Source organism: Cygnus atratus, chromosome 8 (genome assembly GCF_013377495.2).
Source record: "Cygnus atratus isolate AKBS03 ecotype Queensland, Australia chromosome 8, CAtr_DNAZoo_HiC_assembly, whole genome shotgun sequence".
In the NCBI taxonomy this organism is placed as follows: domain Eukaryota; kingdom Metazoa; phylum Chordata; class Aves; order Anseriformes; family Anatidae; genus Cygnus; species Cygnus atratus.
Window position 1 is genome coordinate 12,735,394 of NC_066369.1, and position 24,262 is coordinate 12,759,655.

Below are 24,262 nucleotides of genomic sequence, written 5' to 3' on the forward strand. Positions count from 1 at the left end.
GCGAAATTATTCTTCCCCTTCCCCTTTGCCACTTAAACGTTTCTAGGACTACATTCTCCTTGCAAATGCTTTTGTCAGGAACCAGTTTTCTCCAGTCCTTAGGCTCACACATGCAGCCAGCCACTTCACCCTGCCATAGAATGACATGACAGTAAAAGTGGTCCATGCAGCTTTGAATTTTCTGAATAATGCAACATGCAACCAAGCTTTCTGTGTGTGTTCTCACTCATTCTTAACACATCAAAAAGCAGAAAGGTTAGTTCACTCAATAGTGCTCTGCACCTTTTTACAAGGTTCTACTCATACTTCAATATTAACAAGTATCCTTTTCAGCTTATTGGTAATAAAACTATTTTATTTGAAACTTTTTTTTAAGATTAGAGCCTGAATTTAAGAGAAAACTTCTTACCAAGGAGAAGAAAAATCCATATTTTGACAAGAAATTATTATTATTATTTAAAAAAAAAACATCATCTCCAAAGCAGGGAACCTTACAAGGCTAGGTTGCCAGAAATATCTGTTATGATATTAATAAATTTTAAAAAATAGTCATGTTGACCTGAAAGATCTCTTAAGTAGCTATCTCGAAGTCTTTGCAAAGATCATTTTTCATCTGAAAAGCTATAAAAAAAAAAAGAGGCTAAATTTAAAAAAAAAAGCTAAGTGTTGTTTTCGGAAAATACATTTGGCCTTTCATTAAAGCAAAAAAGAACAAGAATACTGAAAAAATGCTTTCTTAAGAACATCATCTTTATTCACATACTCCTAACATAAGACATCTTACTAAGTAAGATGTACAGAGTACACAGAAATCAGGTAAGGTGCACATGAAACATGCATTCTTACAGCATTATACAAATAAAACTGCAGTATATAGTGTTTCTGGACTAAATTAATGTTCTGTGGGGATATAGCATGTAGCTAAAGATATAGCAAAAAAAAAAAAAGAGAGAAGAGAAGAAATGATAATCCTCAATATCTCTAAATGGGAATACCAGCCTCTGGCCTATCTAATATTCCTTATAATGCACACTTGCCATAATAGCAAGCAGAAAAATCTATATGGCCTTAACATTAGACAAAAGAAAAAGCCTTCTTCCAAGGCTAAGACAAGACATTGTAAACTCAAGTTCTTTTCCATCATCATAATTAGTACCCTGAAAAGAAAAAGAAAGAAAAAGAATGAAGAGATTTATTTAGAACAACTGGCAGTGACTCATTTAACCTGCATATCCACTAGGATAGCTAACTTCTAGGCAGATAGCTCTAAATGCAGTTTCCATGAGAACAGAGTCACATCATGATATTTTTAATGTCTTCTCTTAGGAAGTAATCTACATTTAAAATATCGAAACTAGCATTAGGAAGCTAAACCAAAGTTAAACTCAGGTTCCTCAGTGGAATACTTTTACCCTATAATAAAGTAAAACAGCTTTATAATAGCACCAAGAGGATAATATCCACATTATTGCTAATTGTGCTACATTCATCAAACCCTAGAACAGCACTTTGCTCTTCTTGGTGAGAAGCAATATTAAAAACAAGAAAAAAAAGCGTTCAAGTAATTACTTAAACTCTGTCCTACCAAACAAGTTCCAGAAAACATTCTCTTACAGTTCTAACATCTAGCAAAGAAAAAGAACACCCACAGATGTTGAACTTCACTACACAGAACCACAAGACTCAAAGGTCAATCTGAAATAATTCCTGCTATAATCAGTAGAGTATTCCCACATACCCATTTAATACAAAAGCTCTGTTAGAGATTATAGTATTTTTACTATTTAGAATTGATAGTGGAATGACAGTGATAGTCAATACCCATCCTGTTCCCTCCCATGGAAGGGGTGGAAGGTTTCCAATTCTGCAAAGACCAGCTCTGTTAGCTCTGTTCTTGTAAGCCTAGTATCACCTGGGATTTGTGTTTGTTGTTGCTGTTGTTTGTAAACAGAAGGGAGAAACCAGATCTGTCTGCTCCTGCATTAATCACAGGGTTCTGATTCACATTGCATAAACTAATATCCAACCATTTACAATCAAGTAAGAATCAAACTGGATTTTTTCCACTGTAATAAGAAAGACTTTTTACAGTACTGACAGAATAGTGCCAGAAATGTGAAGAATAACTGTAAAACTATCACAAGTTCTGGTAGGTCAGATATACAAATCAAAGCTGGCATCAAAAGCCTATTTTGAAGGCTATGAGCTAGCCCTCAGGGTACTAAGGGACTACAGTGGGCCAAAGGCCCCAAAAAACATGTGGAAATACTCTGAGGAATCATTAGCTTTGGGATGGGAAGGCAAATACTCTGGTTCCACGAACATCAGCAATCCCCAACATGATCACCAACTGAACCTAGAAGTATTTTGATAAGCCCCATTTATAAGTGAGAGAAACTCACATGCTAGGCCCACAGTTTGGGGGCAGAGGAATTGTCTTTGAGCCCATTTCCACACTGGTTTTGTTTGGTTTTCCTGTACATAGGCATTTACAGCCAGCCATTTCAATGTCGTTCTTAAGCAGCACATTGAAGGCAAACGTTTTCTGACCGGATGAAAAACCACTCCAGAAAATGTTTTCTATCTTATTAGCAGAGCACGAGTGCAGCAGTAACAAATTTTGAAGTGCACAGAAAAATGGACATGCACAGTCTGCTGCTGGTATTGGAAGAACTCCAAATAATGGTGTGGGAAAAAAATGCTAATGCTAAAGAACTGCTGCTAGAAGGAAAATATGTGTGATCTTACTGTCCAGCTGTATTTCTAATAGACACAAATAGGAAGAATTATATGAGTAAATTAACAGCAGAAATATAATAGTTTTATCTATGGAAACTATGAGTGCTCACTTATTCTTACCTTCGTCTGCCTCATCCTCCTGGGATGATAAGGGCCCTCCTCCACTTGTTGGGCTGACCAGTTCTTCCTCTCTTGCAGATTCTCTTTGTAGACTGACCACCTCATAAATTGGATCCCCAGCACTTGTGTGGCTTTTTCCTTCAGACTAAAACAAAATACGCATATGTATAGGACCGCACTATTGACAAATACAGTTCTAATGGTCTGCCAAAACCAAACCAAAACACAGACAAAAAAAGTCTCATATCAAGGCTAAAGAATAGTTTGGGAAAGACTCCCTCAGATTCCTTCGTAATGGCATATGTAGGCTGGCAGTAAAACATAGCTGTGCTTCTCTTTCAAGGATTATAGTCAGAAGTTGCAAATAAACCAGCATTACTTCCAAAGCTGCCTCCTAGACACCATCTTAATTATCATTCAGAACTATGAGAGAAAGGCTTTCCCATTTAAGCACAGATACAATGAGATGAGGTCAAAGAGAAACTGCAGCAAAAGAAAATAGGAGAGAACAGGAAAAAAACCTGGAATAACTGACATCACCAAAGAAACAGGAATCAAATGCCTTAGAGGAAAAAAAGTTTAAATAGTAAGGGTTTTATTGGGTAAAGACAAGACTAAAGAAACAAAAAATCCTCATGCTTTTTGAAAGTCATAAATTGTGAAGAACTCCTTAGTGTTTCACCACCACCACCACCCCCCCCCAAAAAAAAACCAGACCAATTCATCTTTATTCCAGATAGTATAATTTGTAATATATTCCTCTCAATAGGGATATGTATCTGCTGTATCTAGCTACAAAGTTTGTGTTTGTAGCCTAAGTTTAATTATATATATAAATATATGCTCATATGTCTGTGTACATGTGTAAAGGTCATGTATATACATTAATCTAGCATGTAATTTAACTTGGAAATTTTGGAATTTTGAGCGTGGTGTCTGCAGCTATGAATTTGAGGCCAGAACATTTTCAACAGAAAGCACTTTGTCCTGTAAAAGCAGCTTTTCTTCCAAATCTGTCTCTGGTAATTCGATAACTTCCAAGGCAGACTACCTCAAAAGTTGGGGGGCAGGGAGAAATTGTTTTATTTTTACTTAAAGCTGGAGAAGGTCAGAATTTAATCTATGTCTTTCATGTTCAGTAGACTTTCACATGAAAACAGTTAGTTACCCATACCCCACTGGATACAATGCTGCAAGTTTTTAAAGTAAAGTCAACTCTAGTTTTTCCTCTGAGTTACAGTTCTGAACACAATTATTATTCAGTTACATGCAGTAGCTAATATACTTGCAGAGAATTGTACAAAATGCAAACTAATGACTATATTAAATGAACTAGAACCAGCACAAAATTTTGTTTTATTTTGTTCTGTGCTCTTGTCTAATAAGACAATTTTTGAGCATATTAAAAACATCAAATTAACCATGAAAAAGGAAAAGAATACAATCTCAGAGTGTATTCAATTTAATTCAAAAGCAAAACTATGAAGGAGTTGGAAGACGACTCCATGACACCTTTTGCTGGAGATGGCTAAACAGAACTTGCAATTTCAACAAGCTGTTGACATTATGCATGTAGGTAGCTTAAATAAGGACTGCTTGCACTAAGACAACGTAAGTAATTTTATACTGAGAAAATCTATTTTATTTCAGAGATATTAATCATTCAGATCTGCTTCCTTTAAAGCTGATACACCCTGGAAGAAGACAGTCACGTGGCTCCAACTATCAAACAGTTTTGCTGACTGAGCTTCTCAAAGTGTTTAATGAACTTTGGGATGTAGGCATAAAGGTGCTTTTTTTTTTTGTTTTGTTTTGTCTTTTAAATATTTAGCAAGTTATTACGTTGTACTTGTTTTATTCTCACAGAACACCTTTATCACGTAATTACAAAGTACTTGGCTAAATCAATCAAATATTGATGCCTGTAGCATTATTCACCATCACTACCTGTGGCTTTTAGTTTTGATGGAGTAAGGCATGAGAGGTACTATTGCTACATGAGGTACCCACAAGAGGACTTTGCTACAACATACAAGAATCACCTATCTTCAGGTCCTTGTACATGTTCTGTTTAACTGCAAGGCCATCTGTATACAATGCAAGTAACTTGGTTAGTTGTTCTTCTGAAGCCTAAATTTGCTATCTACAACAACCTTTCCAAAGATCATGTTCTGATTATATCTATCAGCAGTATGGCAATATGTTTATAGCAGTCCTAAATCTCACGACAACCTGCATTTATGCCATTCCTCATACCTGACTGCACCTCGCAAATTTGGGTTCAGACTAGGAGGCCTATAGGAATCTTTCCTCAGCAGAGTTTTGATTTTTCTCTCTTTACCGGCAAGTCTCACCCTGGGAAATGCTACTCCATTACTTACTTCCTTTCTGAACCTCAGTAATGGATGCTTCTTTACTGGGAAGGGCACCTTGCTCAGACAGCCCAAGTCAAAAGCTTCTTGCCAAGCACGCTGCGCACTGGAGCTCAGAACTGGCAGACAGCATCAATGAATTTCTCACCTACAGTCAAACAGGCTACATTTGTACAATAATGGATAGCACTGCTGTCATGATTTTACATCAGCAGGCAAACTATACCACAGGATTCACAGTCCTGCACAGAGGAAAACACCTATCCTTACAGCTGAGGCTATTGATAAAAGCTTTCCGGTTCCCTAAAATCCACTCGAGTTCAACTACTTTCCCAAATGGTTCACAAGTGGCTGATCTCAATGCCATCTGCAAAGTTAGTTTTAAAGAAGAAAGTGACCTAAGGTACAGCTTCTTTCAGAGTTACCTACAAGTTATTTACTGAGTTATCTATCAACAGCTATTGCAATACAAATTACCCAACAGATAATTGGTTGAACAACAACTTGCTACAAGTCGACCACAGAGATCCTGTCACCCATCACCAGGGCCTAATCTTGGAGTAAGATTGCCGAGATTAAAAATGTTCCTTCCCTGAAAGTCTGCAGAACAGCTCCTCAGAATTTTACAGCAGGAAGAAAAGCTTGTGTTTCTTTAGGGAAGGGAGGCATGTGTGTGTTGTCACATTATAAGGGGTGAGAAAGCAAAACGAAAGCATCCATAGTACTTAAAACTAAAACTGGTAGGGTTTTAACTGACTTAAGAGGAAAGGTTAATTGATTATAGCTATGTATCCAAAAGTTGAGAAAGTAATATCTTCAAATATATTTCTTCTTAAATTGAAAATGTAGATATCCTCAACATTTGCATATAACACTTGGTTTTCTCACATTTTCTTGAATTCCAAATTACTATGCTAATCTGCAGAAGAACTACATAAACAGTATTTCATGAGATTTATTTACTTTAAGTGTTAAACACAGCTGCACTTTTGCTATATAGCATGAACACAGCTTGTTTTGCCAGACCCATTACTACACCCCACAGGATGACGACAATTAAAACATTCACACTAGGCTCAGTAGAATTAAATCACTCCTATTTGGTTTCATTAGTCAAAGATAATGGATCATTATTCCAGTGCAAATGATACAGTTAGCCTCTGCTGTTACCTTTTTGAACCAAGAACCCCGCATTCTATGATTCGATGGTAAATCTTTGGAGAAAGCAGGTCAACACTCTCTGCATGAGGATGTGTTGTACGTCACCCTACACTGATAATGGGAAGATATACACTTTATGTACCTTACCCAATGCCAGAACAGAGGAGTCTTTAGCAGTCTACTCAGTAGGTAACTATTGAACAAACGTGACCAGATGAGATGGATGGACATATCACCTCTTAGCGCTTGAGAAAGAAATAAATGCACAGTAATCTCCCAAGCACAGGACTGGGAAAGCTAACAGAGGGAATACACAACTATACTTTAAGTCTCATCTTAACAACTTCTCACCTCTGTAGAGTGGTGCATTGTTTGTACAACTTAACTTCAACATTGAACTCCAAGGACTGACAAACATATTTCAGAGATAATAGTTTCCTAAAAATGGTTTTGTTTTTTTTTTCCTTTACTGTTCTTTGAACATTTTGTAAGGTTACAATCGCCAGCATGAACAATGATACCTTAATAAATCATTGCAACAATAATGCCCTTACCCTTCATGAAGTCCCAGGGCAGTGAAGGACAACAATGTAGTGCATTTTGTATGCACAAAATGCACCATGAGGGTGAAAAGACAGTAACTTCCCCACGCATCAGAATTTGCTTTTCCAGATAACCTTCTTCCAAATGCCTCTTTTGGAAAACACAGAAATCCACCCTTCCAAGATACTTTGAAAAAACAGTAGTAATAGCCTAACTCAAACCCCTGCATAAGGTTCCTCTGCCTTTAATTGATTACGTCCTTTCAGCCACCTATCTTCGTATTTTGAACCTTAACACCCAGGATTTCCATGTTAGGTATTAGCTGATTTTACAGTGAACGATTAATGTCATTTCCTGATTTTACCAAATAGACTTGTTTTAGATGTCTGTGCATAGGTCTGATTGTATGAAGTTATAGAGAATTCGATAGATTCAAAATTGTTTAAGCCCACAAAGCCAATTACTTTCAACATGTATAATAATTCAGTTTACAAAGGCATCAAACACTTCTATATGCTACTTAACCATTAGGTATTTAAACGTTTCAAGTTAAAAAACCCTTACTGAGGTGCAGTGCCATACTAACTTTTATAAAGGACAAATTAAAACAGACAAAACAAATGCTCCCAGCATCAATTTTTCTTAAAAAAAAAAAAAAAAAAAAAAAAAACACACGATACCTGTTTTAGCTTCATATAAAACGTTTCTGTGAAGGTTTTTCTGCTGAAGTACCAGAAACGTTCGTTAGCAGGATACACGCGCACAACCGTCTCCAGCAAAAAACGCACTGGTTCTACTACTTCAGTGACAACCATATCCACTGCCACAGTCATGTACACACGCTTATCTAAAACACAAAAAGTCATGCACAGAAAAAGTGTCAAAAATTATAACAATAAATGACAAGCTGTTGTTCAAACTGAAACCACTTTCTATTAAATTACTCATTCTATTGCATCTGATTTATTAATCTGATGATAACTCCCGATGGCTTTTTTTGAAAAAAAATCTGTGCAAACAGATTCAAAGTGTCATGCATGGAAAACAGCATTAAGATACTTTTTATCCTTCCCTGTCCCATTCTCTGTGCTAAGCTATCTTCATAGCAGCAGTATGCAACGCTATTTTTTTTCCTCATACTTAAGCATAACTCAAACTTTTTCAAGTAGAGCAGAACACAGGATAAACTGACCAGAAGATGACACAGAAATAGTCCAAGTGTATCTTGCAGGTTTACAAAGCAAGAAAAGGATTGTTGCTTCTGGAAACTTTTATCACAGAGAGGGTTAGCAACCATCATTTTGCAACACAACTAGTATCTATCATCCAGGAAGTGCAGCTTTTTAAAGCAAATATTGAGAATCATACATAATGGATCCCCAGGCCCTTTTGTCTTCTCAGACTGTGAGAGAGAAAGTTGTGTTTTAGCAGTGGAAAATTTCACTAACCTTGCATATTCTAAAGTGATTGTGCAGGCCTGACAGTGGCATAACAGTGGGGAGTATGTTAACCAGATAAGGAGAAGGTCCCACTGTCCCAAAATAAGGAGGAGAGCTAAGAAAAACAGGAGGAGCAGCGTGAAATCAGTGAAAACAAAAAATAATGGGCCCTCTAGTCACAAGAGAAAAAGGAAAAAAAAAAAACAAAGGAATAGGAGAAATTAATGGTTGGTCAAATAAAATTGTACATATATGTTATAGTAATAAGCATCAAGTAGTTTGTGAACCCGTAGTACTCAGTCAATGAGAAAACAGGAGGAATCAAGCGTTGGGTAACAGGGAATAAAAGGTTATGATACACTTTTGCTGAGCACTCCTGGCTTGCAGGATGCCCACCACTGCAATCGCAAATAAAATAGCTTTACAGAATACCCTGTCTGAGAAAATTATTGAGGTATTTCTCACAAGACCAAAGAGGCAAGTGGGAATTTAAAAAACAACAACAAAAGCCACATGCAAACACAAAGTCGTATCTTAAAATGGAAACCATGTCAAGCTTCACAGCAAGTAGTTTCACACAGTAGCCTACACACTACTAGAAATAACGTGATTTGAAAATCGAGTAGCAAGAACACCACCACTGACTGTATATACTTAGATATGCCTTTACGCAACTGATATGAGCTCTGCCTTGGGACAGGAAACAAACTCCAGTTTTGCAGTCAAACTTCACATCACGTCAGAGAACATCAATTCTAAGGATAAGGAACTGTGCTATATATTGAAGCACTTCCATGCATCGCTTCCACCCTCCCAAAGATGAAGGAGATGTAATGCTATTCGTAATCAGCTCACTTCAAAGTTAAAAGAAAAAGAATAACAATGTCTAGGTTTTATACTGCTTTGCTGACTACAGAAGGGGGAAAAACAACTTCTGAGTGTTTAAGACCAAAAATCCTGATAACCAGGGAGCAGGAACATAAGCCCCAAACACTAGTTTAGTATCCCCAAACCAGCAACACATAGCTCTATGAACATCGCATTTTTATGTCACATACATTTATATACAGAAGTTCTGCTTTTAGCCATGGACGCTTAGAACATGATGGTATATGTACTCAGACATATACACCATGATTCCCAGGAGAACATGCACACATCCAACTCATGTCACATAAAAAACAAATTTAAGAATTAAATTACCTTTAGGTGTTTCCTCATTAAGTACTAGAAACATCGGTGCATTAGGATTCCATATTCCTGTAATTATGTAAGCCTTCCCATCAGAACTCTTTCCCATGGATTCCTAAAAATAAAAACATACAGGATTTTATTAGAGTCATGACTGCAGATCAAAGAGACTGGGAGTGCAGAAAATAGTTCTGGGAAGTTCAGAGTAACATTGTGTTCAATCTAGAAAACACAACCTAAATAAAGAACAGGATATAATGGACTGAAAAAGGGTATAGGGAAGAGAAAAAAGAAATATTATATATAATTGGGAAAAAAAAAGATAAATATTATATATAAGAAACTGAAGGCAAGACAGCTTACCAACATACTTTTTAAATGTTTATTATAAAAGACAAGTGACTACTTCAAGTTCTGAGCAAGAATTTAAATTCAAATGAAGCAAATAAAGGCAAAGTTCAGCAACGTGGAAAAAATAACTCCACTTCCCTAATGCCCAAATGTATGTATGTGTGTGTGTGTGTGTGTGTGTGTGTGTATGTATATATATATGTATATATATATATGTATATGTATATATATATATATATAAAAACAACTCAATTACTTGCTCTATATTTTTAGGCAACACGCTTAACACAATACAGAAAGCTTGGTTATATGTAATAACCAGCTATCAGCTGACCTCATTGTTGTCTTCATCAATTTAACAAAAACAGATGCCACAGGTTTTGAAATTAATTGAAATGTTTTGTCCATTACACATACCATCTGTTTCTAGTTCTAAGATATAAAATCCAGGATCTAAGAAACAAAAGCAAACAAAAACAAACAATGGGAGTTATATTTTTTTATTTTTGGGGGGTGCTTTTATTTGGTTGTGCTTTTTCTGCTTGTTTTTCATTTGGTTTTTAAATCACCTATGTCTTTCTAAATGGACTATTAGAACTAAGCATTACCATGTCTAGTAAATGCATGTCACTGTTCTTCACATTTCGTCCAGGGCTTAGTAGCATCCCAAAGCATCTGTGAAGTTTTATTAAAAATATATTAGCATTTCAAAGATAAAAATATTTTATTGAACATAATGACACAGCTACCCACTGCCTGTAATTTAAAAAAAAAATCTTTCTTAGTAATTTTTTGCTAGTGTTATGGTAATGCTCAGGAAATATCACAACATAGATTACAGAAATGACAATGAAATTATTTTCCAGAATAAAGACAACAGAAATTGGTGTCTAACCTATGAAGAAACAGTTATTCTTAAAGACAACTTACAATATTAGGTTTAAAGATACCAACAATTCGTGTACGTTAGTAAGAGATTGGACAGAACAAATTCACTCAGTCCCTAGAGAAAATGAATTTAAAAGTTATTTTTAAAATTGCTTTCATACAACTAAATGAATGTAACAATTTCACATACCGTATCACTCATAACCTCACTGGTGTGGCATCACCTAGCCTCACAGACCCTTAAAATAAGGATTTGCTCTATTTTTAGACTTTTGTTCTCTCTTTCTTAAGACCAAAGTTCTCTATTTTGCAGACGCAAGGGCTCTTCATGATTGCAACTTACGGCCTTCATCTTTTACATTGTGGATCTCTTGTGACAACACACGTGATTAACATGACTAGGATGAGATAAAACACACCATAGCCCTATGACACACAGTACTAATCCAGTACAAACAGTTAGGTTTAATTTTGCTCAAATAGATTCTATACCAGTCCCATTATCTTCACTGCATGCCAAAAGTGATCTGATAAACCAGAGCAAGTAGGCTCATACCTTTCTCGCACCCTTTCCATTTGCCAAGAGCAAAAGTCACCTTCTTAGGTATCCTGGGATAGTTCATTGTCCCAATAACCACTTCTGTATGTATGCCTATTCTCTACTGTCTCCTTCATTTTAGATACAGGTCATGTTTTCCTCTTGGGTTTTAATGGCATTTTAACAACCAGCAGCTATCTCAAGACGTACCTCTTGTTTATTTATACTTACTGATCACATAATAGGAAATGTATCACAGAATCACAGAATGTTAGGGATTGGAAGGGACCTTGAAAGATCACCTAGTCCAACCCCCCTGCCGGAGCAGGAACACCTAGATCAGGTCACACAGGAACACGTCCAGGGGGGTTTTGAATGTCCCAAGAGAAGGAGACTCCACAACCCCCCTGGGCAGCCTGTTCTGGTGCTCTGTCATCCTCACTGTAAAAAGGTTTTGTCTCATATTTAAGCGGAATCCCCTGTGTTCCAGCTTGCACCGATTGCCCCTTGTCCTATCATTGGGTGTCACTGAGAAGAGCCTGGCTCCATCCTCCTGACACTCACACTTCACATATTTATAAGCATTAATGAAGCCACCCCTCCGTCTCCTCTTCTCCAAGCTAAAGAGACCCAGCTCCCCTCAGCCTTCCCTCGTAAGGGAGATGCCCCACTCCCTTAATCATCCTCGGGGCTCTGCGCTGGGCTCTCCCAAGCGGTTCTGTGTCCTTGAACTGAGGGGCCCAGAATTGTACGCAATATTCCATATTGTAGCCCTCCAAAATGCTTTATTGTCGTCATCCTACTAAGGAAATCAAGATAGGACTTGGAGGAATCCTACCATTACCCACAATTTAAAATGTGCATACATAAAAGAGTAGGAAGCAGCTTCTGCCTTAAAGAGTTTGCAATCTAAGCAGAAAAGACAAAGGAAGTTTTATGCCCATTTAGCAACTCTATGAGATTACTCTGTCATGGAGATAGTAAATAAGCCAGGGTTTTGAATTCCAGAATTCCAGTACAGTCATTTAAAAGCATCAAAAAAAGATTCCTAGTTAAAAGGAAAAAAAAAGTTGAAATATTTGTGAATAATCATTTAAACTTTTGAACTTCCTGACTACTGAAAGCACAAATTCAGTTCTGAAGTTCCTGCAAATCACCTTTGTACTTCTCTCCTTTGAGCATACTCCATGATGAATGAAAAATATTGAACCAAATTATGTATTTATAACATAAGGTGCAAGCTGTTTTGCACAGACTTTTTAATGTTAGATCTCAAATAAGGAAAAAAAAACAAAGTAAATAACCTCTCTGGGCAATCAGCTCCAGGGCTCAACTCCCTTTGTATTGACAACAACTGGCCTAACTCAGAGGAGTTTCCAGGGAAGTGACTTGTGTCCATTGACTCTAATCCTACCACTCTGCATGCCCAAGAAGAGTCTGGCTCCCTCTCCTCTGTAACCCCACGAGCTATGGGAAAGCACTACGAGAAGCTCCCATTCCCACCTTCTCTAAGGCTCAACAAAAGCTCTTCTGTCATATAGGCCAGTTATCCAAAGGAAAATTTAGATTTCTCAGCAAGCAGAAATTGTAAGACATCATTTGAACAGTCATAGAAAAGTAGTGAAGACAGGATTGTTTCACAGCTTTCAGGCAAGAACACTATCAGCAACAGAGATAGAATAGCAATTACTGTTTCAATAATGCTATACGAACTGTAAAAGATAGTCTTAACATAAGCTATTACTACACCATCTATTACTTTTGGCCCTATCACATTTGGATATATGATTTTTGTTTTCTACCTCATTACTTTTAAACATTAACTTACAACCATAATGGTATTTTTTCTTACCCATACTCCTACACTACTAAAGTCCTAAAAAGTGAAGTGGTAAATGAAACATTAGGCAGCAATGCAGATGTATCTATACAGCCTAAGGCAGTGCCATGTAAAACAAAGGTAGCTAGGATGCTAGGACTTGTACTTAACCATATGAGCAGACTTCTCTGGAGGACTAATTAGACCGGGCAGAATGTTACAGTAGACCAACTGCACTATTTTTAGTTCCTGAGGCAGAAATAGCTAAGAATAAGCTATAACTTATAACAACAGAGGGGTCACCAGCTTCTGGCACATCTACTAAAGAAAACACTAAGGCTGAGATTCAAATGTAGGCAAAATAACCATGCTTTTCAGAGGCAACAGCTCACAGATCACAGCTCTTGCCATGCTTCTCTCAGATGCACGCAAAAGTTCTGACACGTGCCAGCCAAAATCTTTGAGAAGTATGCTTCTAAAAGAACGGGAGTCGGAAACAAGCAACCCCTGCCTCTCATAGAAATAGGTACTTATGATGACTGGTGACATCCTGCTACTGGAAGAGTCAGGGCTTCTCTTCAAAGTTCAAAAAACTAAACTCAGTTTAACTGAACTAAAGGAGCTCAAGACCTTTGCTTGCAGAGGAGCTTGATTTTACACAAACAGTTGTCACCATGCTCAGCCTCCAATTTCAGAAGTAAAAACGACAATTACGAACATCATCTTCAGAAGAATGCTAACGCCCCACCACACACCTCGGTTTCAGAAAGACCTCTAAAGACCATGGGCTTCGGTCCTGCCATTTCTGCACTTAGAGCTGGCTATCAAGTGGCTACATGCAGGTACACTACTCTGTTTAAACTCAGCTAGTTTCTACACCTGTAAAAAAAAGAATTTAAGCTATTCCTCACTAATATAAATTTTCATTTGTATAAATACGAATGCTACCCACCAATAAAGCCAGTGGTATTACATTAACATGGTAACATGATCTATAAGAGTTTCCAGTAACACTCAGCAACCAGCCAATATTCTGCACATTACTTCTAAGGACATCAAGTCTAGACCTTAACCTAAGGAATATCTACATAACTTGCAAGTAACTCTCCTGTACGAATGGTAGCACAGTATATTTAAACACCATGGTTTTAAAACCAACAGAGTCAGTCCTAGAACCTCTCCGAATGAAAGGCTGTTTCACTCTCCAAAACAACTCTCTTAAAGCCCCCTAATTATTAACCAGAATTTTCTTCCTGAACCCCGTAAACAGAGACTTGATATCCCACGCTGGGGGAACAAACCAATGTAGTGCCACCATGACTCAAACCTGGGAGACAGGAGTGAACATTGCTTCTTTACCTGCTCCAACCAAGATAAAAATAGGCAAGCTCCACAGGGCTTGTTCAAGAACAGGCAACAAAGGTAGGGACAGACTATCTTGGCTGTGGGTAACCTGTGTGATCCAACCCAGCCAAGGGCCCAGCCTGAAGGCCAGAAAGTGGCATCAGCAGAGGTTCTGCCAGTGGTACCGGGTTTATTTTCTGAGACCATCAATAAAGAGTCTGGAACTCTTTAGACCAGAGACCAAATTTCTTTAGCAACAACCTCCTTTTTGCATTATAATTTCACTTATAAATATTTCTGAGACTTTTGGTGTTCTCTTAGGCAAGCTCAATTGACCTTTTACACCATTTTTATTGTATTACTATATAATATAATATATACATATTATGCTCCGAGAGTATATAAAATGACTTACAAGCTTGCGTGTGTCGTATCAATTACATGACTTTTATCAGCAAAGTTTGTGGTGATAAAAATAACATCCAAATTGAATCATTCTAAATAACATCAAAATAAAAGCTCAATTCTAATGAAGGCAGTTTTAGGAGAAAAACAAAAAAAACAGACCCCTCAGGGTCCCCCACAAGGAAAATGATGTATAGAGATTCATTGTTGTTCAGAAATGCTTAAAATAGTTCATCATTCATGAATTGAAATTTCAAGCCAACATTATTTAAATTAAAAATTTAATCCTAGTGAAAATAGATTTTTTTAAACTGGTGAGTACCAAAAGCACAGTTTTACAATACAAAAGCATTATCATTAAAAATCTCTGCTCTATATCCCTCGTCTAAATGTTTTGTTTCATTTTTGAAAAAAATACCTTGAAAGCACACAGATCAATCAGGTTTTATGAGTTTTTTTGATTCTCCTGTTATCCTGAATTCCCTTTTCAATAAACTCTAATTCTCCTATTGTTACTTTTTTGATAAGATTGCCATCTGGTGGCATTTGCTCTTTTTAAAAATTGAGATATCAAAAAGGAATTTTCTAATTTAAGCTAATACAATACCCACTATTGTTGTAGCAGCAAGAGTCTACTGTTAATGAACCCATTAACTAATTGTTATTCTTCACGTGCAGGGTCTGCTTCTTGTACAAACGTCTTGCACAAAGATCATATTATTCTGTTTAAAAGAGTTCCCCCTCATTTAATTTCCAGTAAATATAATATTTACTTATAACTTTACTAAATAATATGATTATCAACCAGTCCCGAGATCTTCACCATTACTTAAAGACAAACATTAGAAAGATTAAAAAAAAAAAAACCTGCAATGAAATCCTACTGGTCTTGAAGACTCCAACAAGAGATTGCTTCTTCTAACCACTGGGTTGAGTCCAAATTTGTACTATTCTAGTACATTGACCTAACGGAAAAATATTCTCCAGAGTTTAACATAGCTCAGACAATCTAACTTGGTCACTTTCTCTAAATAGTGAGATGCTGATAATGCAGCCTTACAATAAATGTGTGTTTCTGCATTACGTAAGAACAACAAAAAGCAAAATCAAAAGCATTTGCCATAAGTATCCTAACAGCACATACAAAAAATACAACTAAAATGCAAAAAAAAAAGTTTGACTATTACATACTATGTTTCCAAGACATCTTGTTTCCATCTTAAAAATCACACAAATTACTTCAAGAGAAATTTGAAACTGAACTGTGCGCCTAGAAATTAATTATATTATTCAATAATACTGTGCTACTGTTGTTTTTCTTTCTTTTTCCAGGGAAAAGTAGATTAAATACTTTTCTCACAAAAACTTAATCTACATTATCTTATTACTCTTACCTTTCAATGGCCAGTTCTTTGTTCGAGAGTTGTTGAACTGTAATGACCACTTTCTTCTCGATTCCCTGTTTAAGTTTGAAATACAATTTATCTCTATCCTTTGGGACTGGGCTAAAAGAATAATAATAAAGAAGCTCCTTTAGTACAGATAGAGAAGATTAACTGTTAAATACAGAAGAGACAGTAGTAACCAACTTAAATGGTAAGTTAATTTGAGAGAACCTCTCATAATATAATCATAAGTTAATAAACAGTCACTGAAGTGTGACTTTGGCTCGTACATAGCATCCTAACTGCCCACAGGATTTATCAGGCCCACATAGCCAATAATTCATGGGGTATTTTGGATTTTGAAATAATAGCAAGTATGCTGCATATGAAGCAAAAAATAAACAGGACATTTTCACATTATCAACTCTTATCACCAACTCTCTCCTCCATTCCAAAATTTGTGTAATTAACTGTTAAGCAAAAATTATTTTGTTCCCCTGTAATGCTCAGAGTAGTTTACAGTTTTCTAAACTTACAATGAATCTGGAATTAATTAGCTTACAAAAATCTCAATTAAAAGAGTACTAAATTTTACTTATTTAGAAAAACTGTTTTAAGAGAATTTTGTACAGACTTCCTGTCTTTTCCATTTGCACAGACCTACCTTGAGCATCTCTGTCAAAAAATGTCTTCAAAAGAAGCTAATTTGAAAAATGGATGCTGATTTTTTAACCTTTATATAGAAAATATACAGAGAAAAAAATGTAAAAACAGAGCAACAGCTTTCTACTTATAGCAAGTCTACTTATGGAAAGAAGTCAAATGAGTTTCACTGCAACATAGTAGTTGTAAATTTTGCAAGCATGCATGATTCAGAAAGATTTCTACTTTTCCAGTCAGCTTACCTAAAATTTCCTTTTCCGTCATCTTCTTTGACTTCTAAGGAAACACTGAAAGTGTACACATCACTATCTGGAGTAGGAAGAACAAAGTCCTTAACGTGATCAGATGCTTGTTTGGAAGAACGTTTGAATGCTGTTGAGAAACTATATAAAATTCGGCTGACCTGCAGAAAAGCAAAAGAAATAGTGGTATTATTAAAAAATAAAACAGTATATTTTAATGTGGTATTGTGATACGTTATCTTAAGGAACAAATTCAGATATACAAGAGTTTCTGAAGTCAATCCCAAATTCAGTCAATTCTAAAATTACTGTCACTTGCCTTTTATACCAAAGAAAAACAAAAAACAACACAAAAAACCACCACCAACACACACATCTTCCATATCTGGTGTTCAATAGCCAAGCAAATGCAATAGTAACATTACCTATTTCTATTCATATCATATTCACTTCTGCTGTAATGCTCAGTAAGTTAATACACATTACAAGATTGAGAATGCAAACCATTAGAGGACCCTAACAATTTATACTTCAAGTAATGCATTTGAAAATACATCTCACAGCTTGCTCATGCAAACATTAAAAAATAAGGTTCTTCTTCTTCATCCTTTATTTTTCCACCCTAGAAAATCCTTCTCTCAAGCTATCGTGTAATTCTTGCCAAAAAAAATAGGGCAACCATAGTACTGTAAGATGATTCTTTGTAAATCTCAAAGATCTACACTATAAAATGAGTCCGAAACCTACCCGAATGATGCCTGAAAAACAAAATACTTACCTTAAATCTAGGCTTTCTAGAGTATAACTTTAAATTTTTATTAATATTCACATATGACCACTTGCATGTTTTGTAAAATCCATTGCACGTTAACATATTTTTCATGGCAATATATATGTTTCCACATCAGGAACAACTTTTCCAGATACATCTTGCATCCTTTATATGAGTCACTATAGAACATTTAATACTCACTGCCTCTTTAATCTCACAGGAGAAAACATGAATCTGGAACTCCTCTGTTCCACAACTGCTTTCAGTGAATGCAAAACAGTCACTCTCTGAAGTTCCAGTTTGTCCACGCACACAAAACAGCACCTTATAGATCGGAAAAGAAGCTATCTCCACATTGCTCAATTGATCTATTATTCTGTTGAGGGAAGGAACAGGGAAGATCAAGTGAAAAGGTCAGTAAAACAAACAGACATACCTAAAAGATTTTTCTGCAATTAAAAAAATATCTAAACTGTAATTACTATTAAATTCAAGCATACAAGCTGCAGAGTAGGAACAGATACGTCAGGTTCCAGCTTTAAGATGTAAAGCTTTTTGGTTTTAAAACAAATTAAGCCACTATTACACTCCATAAGACAAATATAGTACCTCCATCTCACGCAATAATACCAAACACCATTGCTCTGAGATCATTTATGAGAAACAAAAGCAGAAATGTAGAAACCACATCAGCCGTGAAAATATAATTTGCATACAAAGACCAAAGAAATATCTGTTTAAGGAAGCACTGTTTATGCAGAACATGTAAAACTACATATCTTAGTAAACAATTCCTGCTATGTTAGGTGATCATGAATCACAACAGCTTTAAAAGCACCAAAAATGTAAAATCCAGTCTGCCGTGAACATCTGAATTTATTATCCTGCCCTATCCTTTGAGCTAATTAAGGTATTTATAGAAAATTAATAATAAATTATATATATTTATCAAACTGGCTTGTGCTCAAAAACAAAAACCATTTCCACTGGAATCAGGCTTTTCATCCTCCTCATCTTTGTAATCTCAGAAAACTTTAGCGGACCCAGACATATGTAACAAATATATTAACTCCCTTGAAACACTTCAAGGTGCCACTTATTTTTTTTTTTCTTTTTTTTAAACAAAAACAGAAAAAAGTTTATCATACTAGAAAAACAACCTTAGCTCCAAAAAAATTAATGTAGATAATGAAAGTTTTGTGTTTGTTTCTCTAAAAAACAAACTGCAAGAAAATTGCATTAACAACTACAAAAATAAATGTAGAAAACAAATGATAATAAGAAAAGATCACTGCAACAACACTGTGTGTAGCTCCATCAAGAAGAAATTGCTGTGTAATGCTCCGGGTTATCAGTATGCTGGCTGCAGATATAATCATACTCTCGGGCAGGATAACTTTTGCTTCAGCAGCACCGGAAGGGTATACACACCTTCCCACCCAGTCCTTCCCATCTAAATGCCACTTACACTGCTCTAAGGGCTCATACAAAGCTTTAATTCATTTCGAACTCCTAAAAGAATCCAAAGAGTATTTGAGAAACTTTAAAGAGAACAGGGGTGGTGTGCTCACAACGGACAACTGCACAATGAATTTCAAGCACTAACAGAGCTACACAGGCCTCCTCTGTCTTCTCACTCTTTATGCATATGCACATTCACACCAAGGCTGACTAAGCATTAGATATTTGAACAGAATCCCGAGTCCGGAACAATAAAGAAGTATTCTTCCAAAAGCAAGAAAAGCCCAGAGAGGATTCAGCATACTGTAATATTGGAGGGACATGTGAAATGGAACTTCAGATAACAAGTGGCCAGGTATTAGGAATGGAAACACTCCTAAAACATGGCACTGGTGTCACTTGAACTTTGATGGAGCATATTATACCACACAGGGGTTCAACTTTATAGTTCTGTGCAGATTCTTATGCTGTCTTTACTTCACAGGTGGCCCTCTGCAATTAAAGATAAAAGGAACCTGAATTTTTACTTGCAAGAAAAAAACCTTCTTGAATGGCCACAGAATCTATGAAAATAAGTACAGCAAACCTAACATCTAACGCCCATGTGACAGCTGCCATACTTAAAGCATGCAGTGAAATTTCCTAATTCAAATGAAATATTGCCATAACCTCAAATGAAATCTTAAATTGAGTTCAAAGACCAAAATGGAAGAAAATAATTTATACGCTTAAAGCTCTCTCTATCTAGGCAAGATTATAGTCAACACAGTTTTCACAAAAAGATGAACAAAGAAGGTCTAGAAGCTCAGACATTTAATTTATCAATAAACTAAGGACAAGAGTTAAATTAGACCAAGAATCCGTGTCTCTTACCAGAGGAAGATAGGAAATGAAGGAAATCTAACCAGATTCTTCAGAAATCTCAACTCAGAGTTAAAATAAATAAATAAAAATAAAAACCCCTGAATATTAAGATGCTCCCTATTTCTGGATGCGGGGCCACTGCAGATGCACCTTTATTGCATTCTGATTAACAGGACACTTTCATCACTAATTAGAAGACCCTTCTCACAGGAAACAAAAAAATGTTTTTTATCTGGAGATAACCGACATATGCATTGTGAGGCAGGCACAGGTGAGATCTGGCTTTACCATAGCTATGTCTGGAAGCAGAGACTAACATCTCAATCCCTCAAGAAGAATGAAAGAAGAAAACAAACTCCCTCAGCTAACCCAAGACCTGCAGGACTACCACTACCTCCACATATTTACCTTGCAGGTGATTACACGCTAGAAGAAAAATGGGAGAAAACAGGCATTATCAGCTCTCCCTTTCCAAAATAGGAGTAATCACTGAGCAAGATGCATATGTGACCCTACAGCTAACAAGTGGGCGGTTACTGATAATTAGTACAGAGAAATTGACCCTCAGAGTAATCCCACACTCAAAAGGTGACTTCCTGCCTCACGTTTCATTTTCAGGATTCATTGGTTTGAAAAGGCTCAAATCGACCTTCGTAGGGTTTAAGGAAAATAACCACAAAGAAGTGAATGTGATCATCAATGCAGCACCTCCACAGATTAATCACTTCCCTTTCAAAGACAAAGTTTTCCACTGAAGTTGTACAAGAATCCTAGCCCCAAATCCAACAATTCTACTTCCCCATGTGAGCAACGAAGTCAGAACTCGCCTTTTACGTGTCTGTGCAAGTAACAAAAGGAACATTTTTATATTACCTTACAGAGCCTTCTGGAACATTTGGAACATAAAGTGTTACGGGTAAAGGGGCCTGACATGAGTATTTCATGTTTGCCATGGCACGTAGAGCTTCTGGCTCATTCCGAGGGGCAGACACCTTCATGCAACCTAAATAAGTCAGTTTGTTAAACAACACACTGTCCTCTTCCAGGGGTTCAGTAGGAGAAGATGGCCTTGGTGCAGACACTTCTGAAAATGAAGAAAACATTTCTTTAACCATTTGGTTTTATTTTTCACATATGGTTTTCTGAATAAGTTTCAGAGCAAAATCTCCTGTTGCTTCTGAGAAGCATGGGAGTAAAAAGTCCAACTCCAACAGTAAGAAATCCACTCAGCAGCTTAATATTAATATTATGGCTATTCTAATGCAGGTTCACAAGTATTGCTTTGGGTCAAATTGCGTTTTGATTCTTTTCAGCAGTACTGAAATACATGTTTTCTTTATGCTTCATTCCCAGCTGTTCTTTACTTTGGTTTCCTTCTAAATCCCCATTTCTACTCATTATTTTTGCATAGAGATGCCCCTATTTCTCTTCTCAGCCATGTCTTTGCAGCTTATATAGAATTATTAAATTTAAACATGGCTCACATCGCTGAGATAGCGACAATGAATGCATGGAACCATCACGGAGCTTAAGAAAAGGGATATCCATTTGGTCCTCTAATCAGCAGAAGAGAAGCATTCTTTTTGCACTATTATGGACAGGGAAGACCCTGAGGGAGCTATTTTGTTTGCTTGCCTTTTTTAAAGGCATTTTGACTTATGAGAAAAGAAAGGAGAGGTGGAAGTTAAGAAAAATTCAGAATTATCAATCAGATTATCTTTACAGGTCCTTTCCAACCTGGATTACTCTATCTTAAACTCCTTTTCAAAGGCAGGTCGGGTTAGATTAGGGCTAGTTACCAAATGGAATCAGGTTGCTCAGAGCCCTGTCCAACTGATTTTTATCTCCAAAGATGGGTATTCCAAACCTCTCTAAGAAATCTGCTGTTTTTCCTATTCCTTTTGACTATAACTAATATTTCCACAACACTTAAGTCATAAAGGCTGCACAACTGAATGATTTCTACTGAAGAGGAGGAAAAAAAAAAGCATTTACAAGTATTTGTTAGTGCATTCGTGCTAAGTTACGTTCTGTTTGATGCAAACCAGTCTGTAAAAATCATGTCAAATAGGAACCCAGTAAGATAAATTTCCCAAAACAGATCATTCTAAAATACAGCATAAATGTAACTAACTGAACAGTGTTTCCATGATTTGTAAGCTGTGTATCTTATTCTACCATTAAAAACTTATTTGACTTCCTAAACAGATACTATGGGAACTATCTATCTGATAGAATGACACAGAAGTGCTCTGCATACTTCTGAGGGAAAAAAAATTATAATTCAAGGCCCAGGGACAAGGCAATAGTCTTGTATTCCAAATAATTGGGGTGTGGGGACAAAAACATACTTTCATTCTAATGTCTTGCTGTCAAAAAGTAACCGAGAAGACCCAAATTCTTTGGTAATTATTCCTTTTCTTATATTACATTTCAATGTTATTAAAAATGCTCTAGCAAAACCACCACTGAATTATCTGTAGACAGCTACCCTGCACAAAATATTGACAGTTACAACTAGTCAGTGCAATTCAAAAGTAAAAAATCCAAACGAAACAAGAGTTCAGATCAGCTGTCACAGAAGTGTAAATCATATCGATGGGAGCAAATTTTAAAAATTCAGTCAGATTATTAAATAGTTTCCAAATATTTTTGGACTTAAGGAACAGAAGGGCTTGGGGTGAAAAAAAAAGGTTTTATATAAAAGCTTTCACTCTTCCTTTTTTAATAAAATTTTCAAAAATCAGCAGAACACTACAATCAGTCCTAGCAAATATCAATTTTGTAACTGTTCTTATTCATACTTGGTGATAAAACCAGAGACAAAACATTTATTAGTTTGCTCGTGGTATATCTCATTTTCAGGTAGTAGAGTCAAGAGACACTCATGAAATTTCTCACATTCCATCAGTAGCACCTTTACCTCATCTAGAGTACGTTCAGCAAGCTACCTGATACTTAGTCCTGACTCGTCTAGGGCTGGAGACAAAACCAAAACTATCTTGACCAAAACTGAATAGCAAGAGGTACTGATCAGAGTACAGTCTGTTCCTGTCTATAACCCTCTCCTAATCTGAAATGGAGAAGAGGCCCCAAGCTATTCTCCAGAACAGTTACAGAATAAAGTTCCAGAAAGCATTATATTCATTTTAACTTGAAACTTTAAAGGAAAGAACTGCCATATATGATCAGGAACAGGACAAAAGATGGGGAAGCATTTTGTCAATACCTGTAGTAGAAGGGTCTAAAACAAGGTGCAAAGATGGCTGATTTGTTTGACCTGCTGACCCATCTCCAGCTGCCTGGCTGCAGGCATCACTGGAACCTTCTTGGAGAGTAGTGAAGTTGTTCTGGTCTTTTTCAGAATCCCTCAGTATCTCTTCCATTGCCTTCTCCAGCTGATCATCTCCATTTGAAAATACCTGTAAGTAGAAGGGTATGACATTTTTATAGCTACTTGTAGTTTGACTACTATATTTTACAATCTTGCTGCAAAAGTTAAGAAACACTTAAACAGGACAACACGCTAAGCGCCTGTAAGATTGTATCATAACACATCTGAAACAGCTGTATTACTAAATGATAGTGTTTCACGGATATTGGAAGCCTTGCATGAACATTCTCAGAAGAATACTCAGTCTATCTTTTCCTTTTTAATATTTAATACTAAAACAGTTATGAGTTACCATATAAATGAGCAATAACCAGTCAGAAAATTGTGGATTTTGTCTTTAAATTACTTACCAACCTAAAGTGCAAATAAGAAGACCCTAACAAAACTTGACAAAGTAATTTTTTTTTTTTTAGGTATGCAATACTAACAAATAACCTTATCACAAATGAAGAAGCTGTGAAATGTTGGTAATTTAGATGACCAAAATAAAAATACCTACATTTCTTTTTCTAAAGGTAAGAGAAACTCAGCATTCTCCAAGAAGTCATGTTTTTTTTTTTTCCTTTTGTTG

At 36.3% G+C, this 24,262-nt stretch overlaps 1 protein-coding gene across 16 annotated transcripts in view; it reads right to left on the reverse strand.

The window, feature by feature from the left end:
- The window catches only part of RABGAP1L (RAB GTPase activating protein 1 like), a 248,469-nt gene that overhangs the window by 200,930 nt on the left and 23,277 nt on the right, over positions 1–24,262 (reverse strand). For all 16 annotated transcript variants that reach the window (XM_035537617.2, XM_035537610.2, XM_035537612.2 and 13 more), the window contains 9 exons: positions 23,527–23,719; positions 21,171–21,381; positions 18,174–18,348; positions 17,201–17,361; positions 16,305–16,415; positions 10,525–10,591; positions 9,578–9,680; positions 7,616–7,782; positions 2,860–3,004 (listed from right to left, as the gene is read on the reverse strand). In XM_035537617.2, the coding sequence (XP_035393510.1) occupies positions 2,860–3,004; positions 7,616–7,782; positions 9,578–9,680; positions 10,525–10,591; positions 16,305–16,415; positions 17,201–17,361; positions 18,174–18,348; positions 21,171–21,381; positions 23,527–23,719 (1,333 nt within the window). The remainder of the gene's footprint in view (positions 1–2,859; positions 3,005–7,615; positions 7,783–9,577; positions 9,681–10,524; positions 10,592–16,304; positions 16,416–17,200; positions 17,362–18,173; positions 18,349–21,170; positions 21,382–23,526; positions 23,720–24,262) is intronic.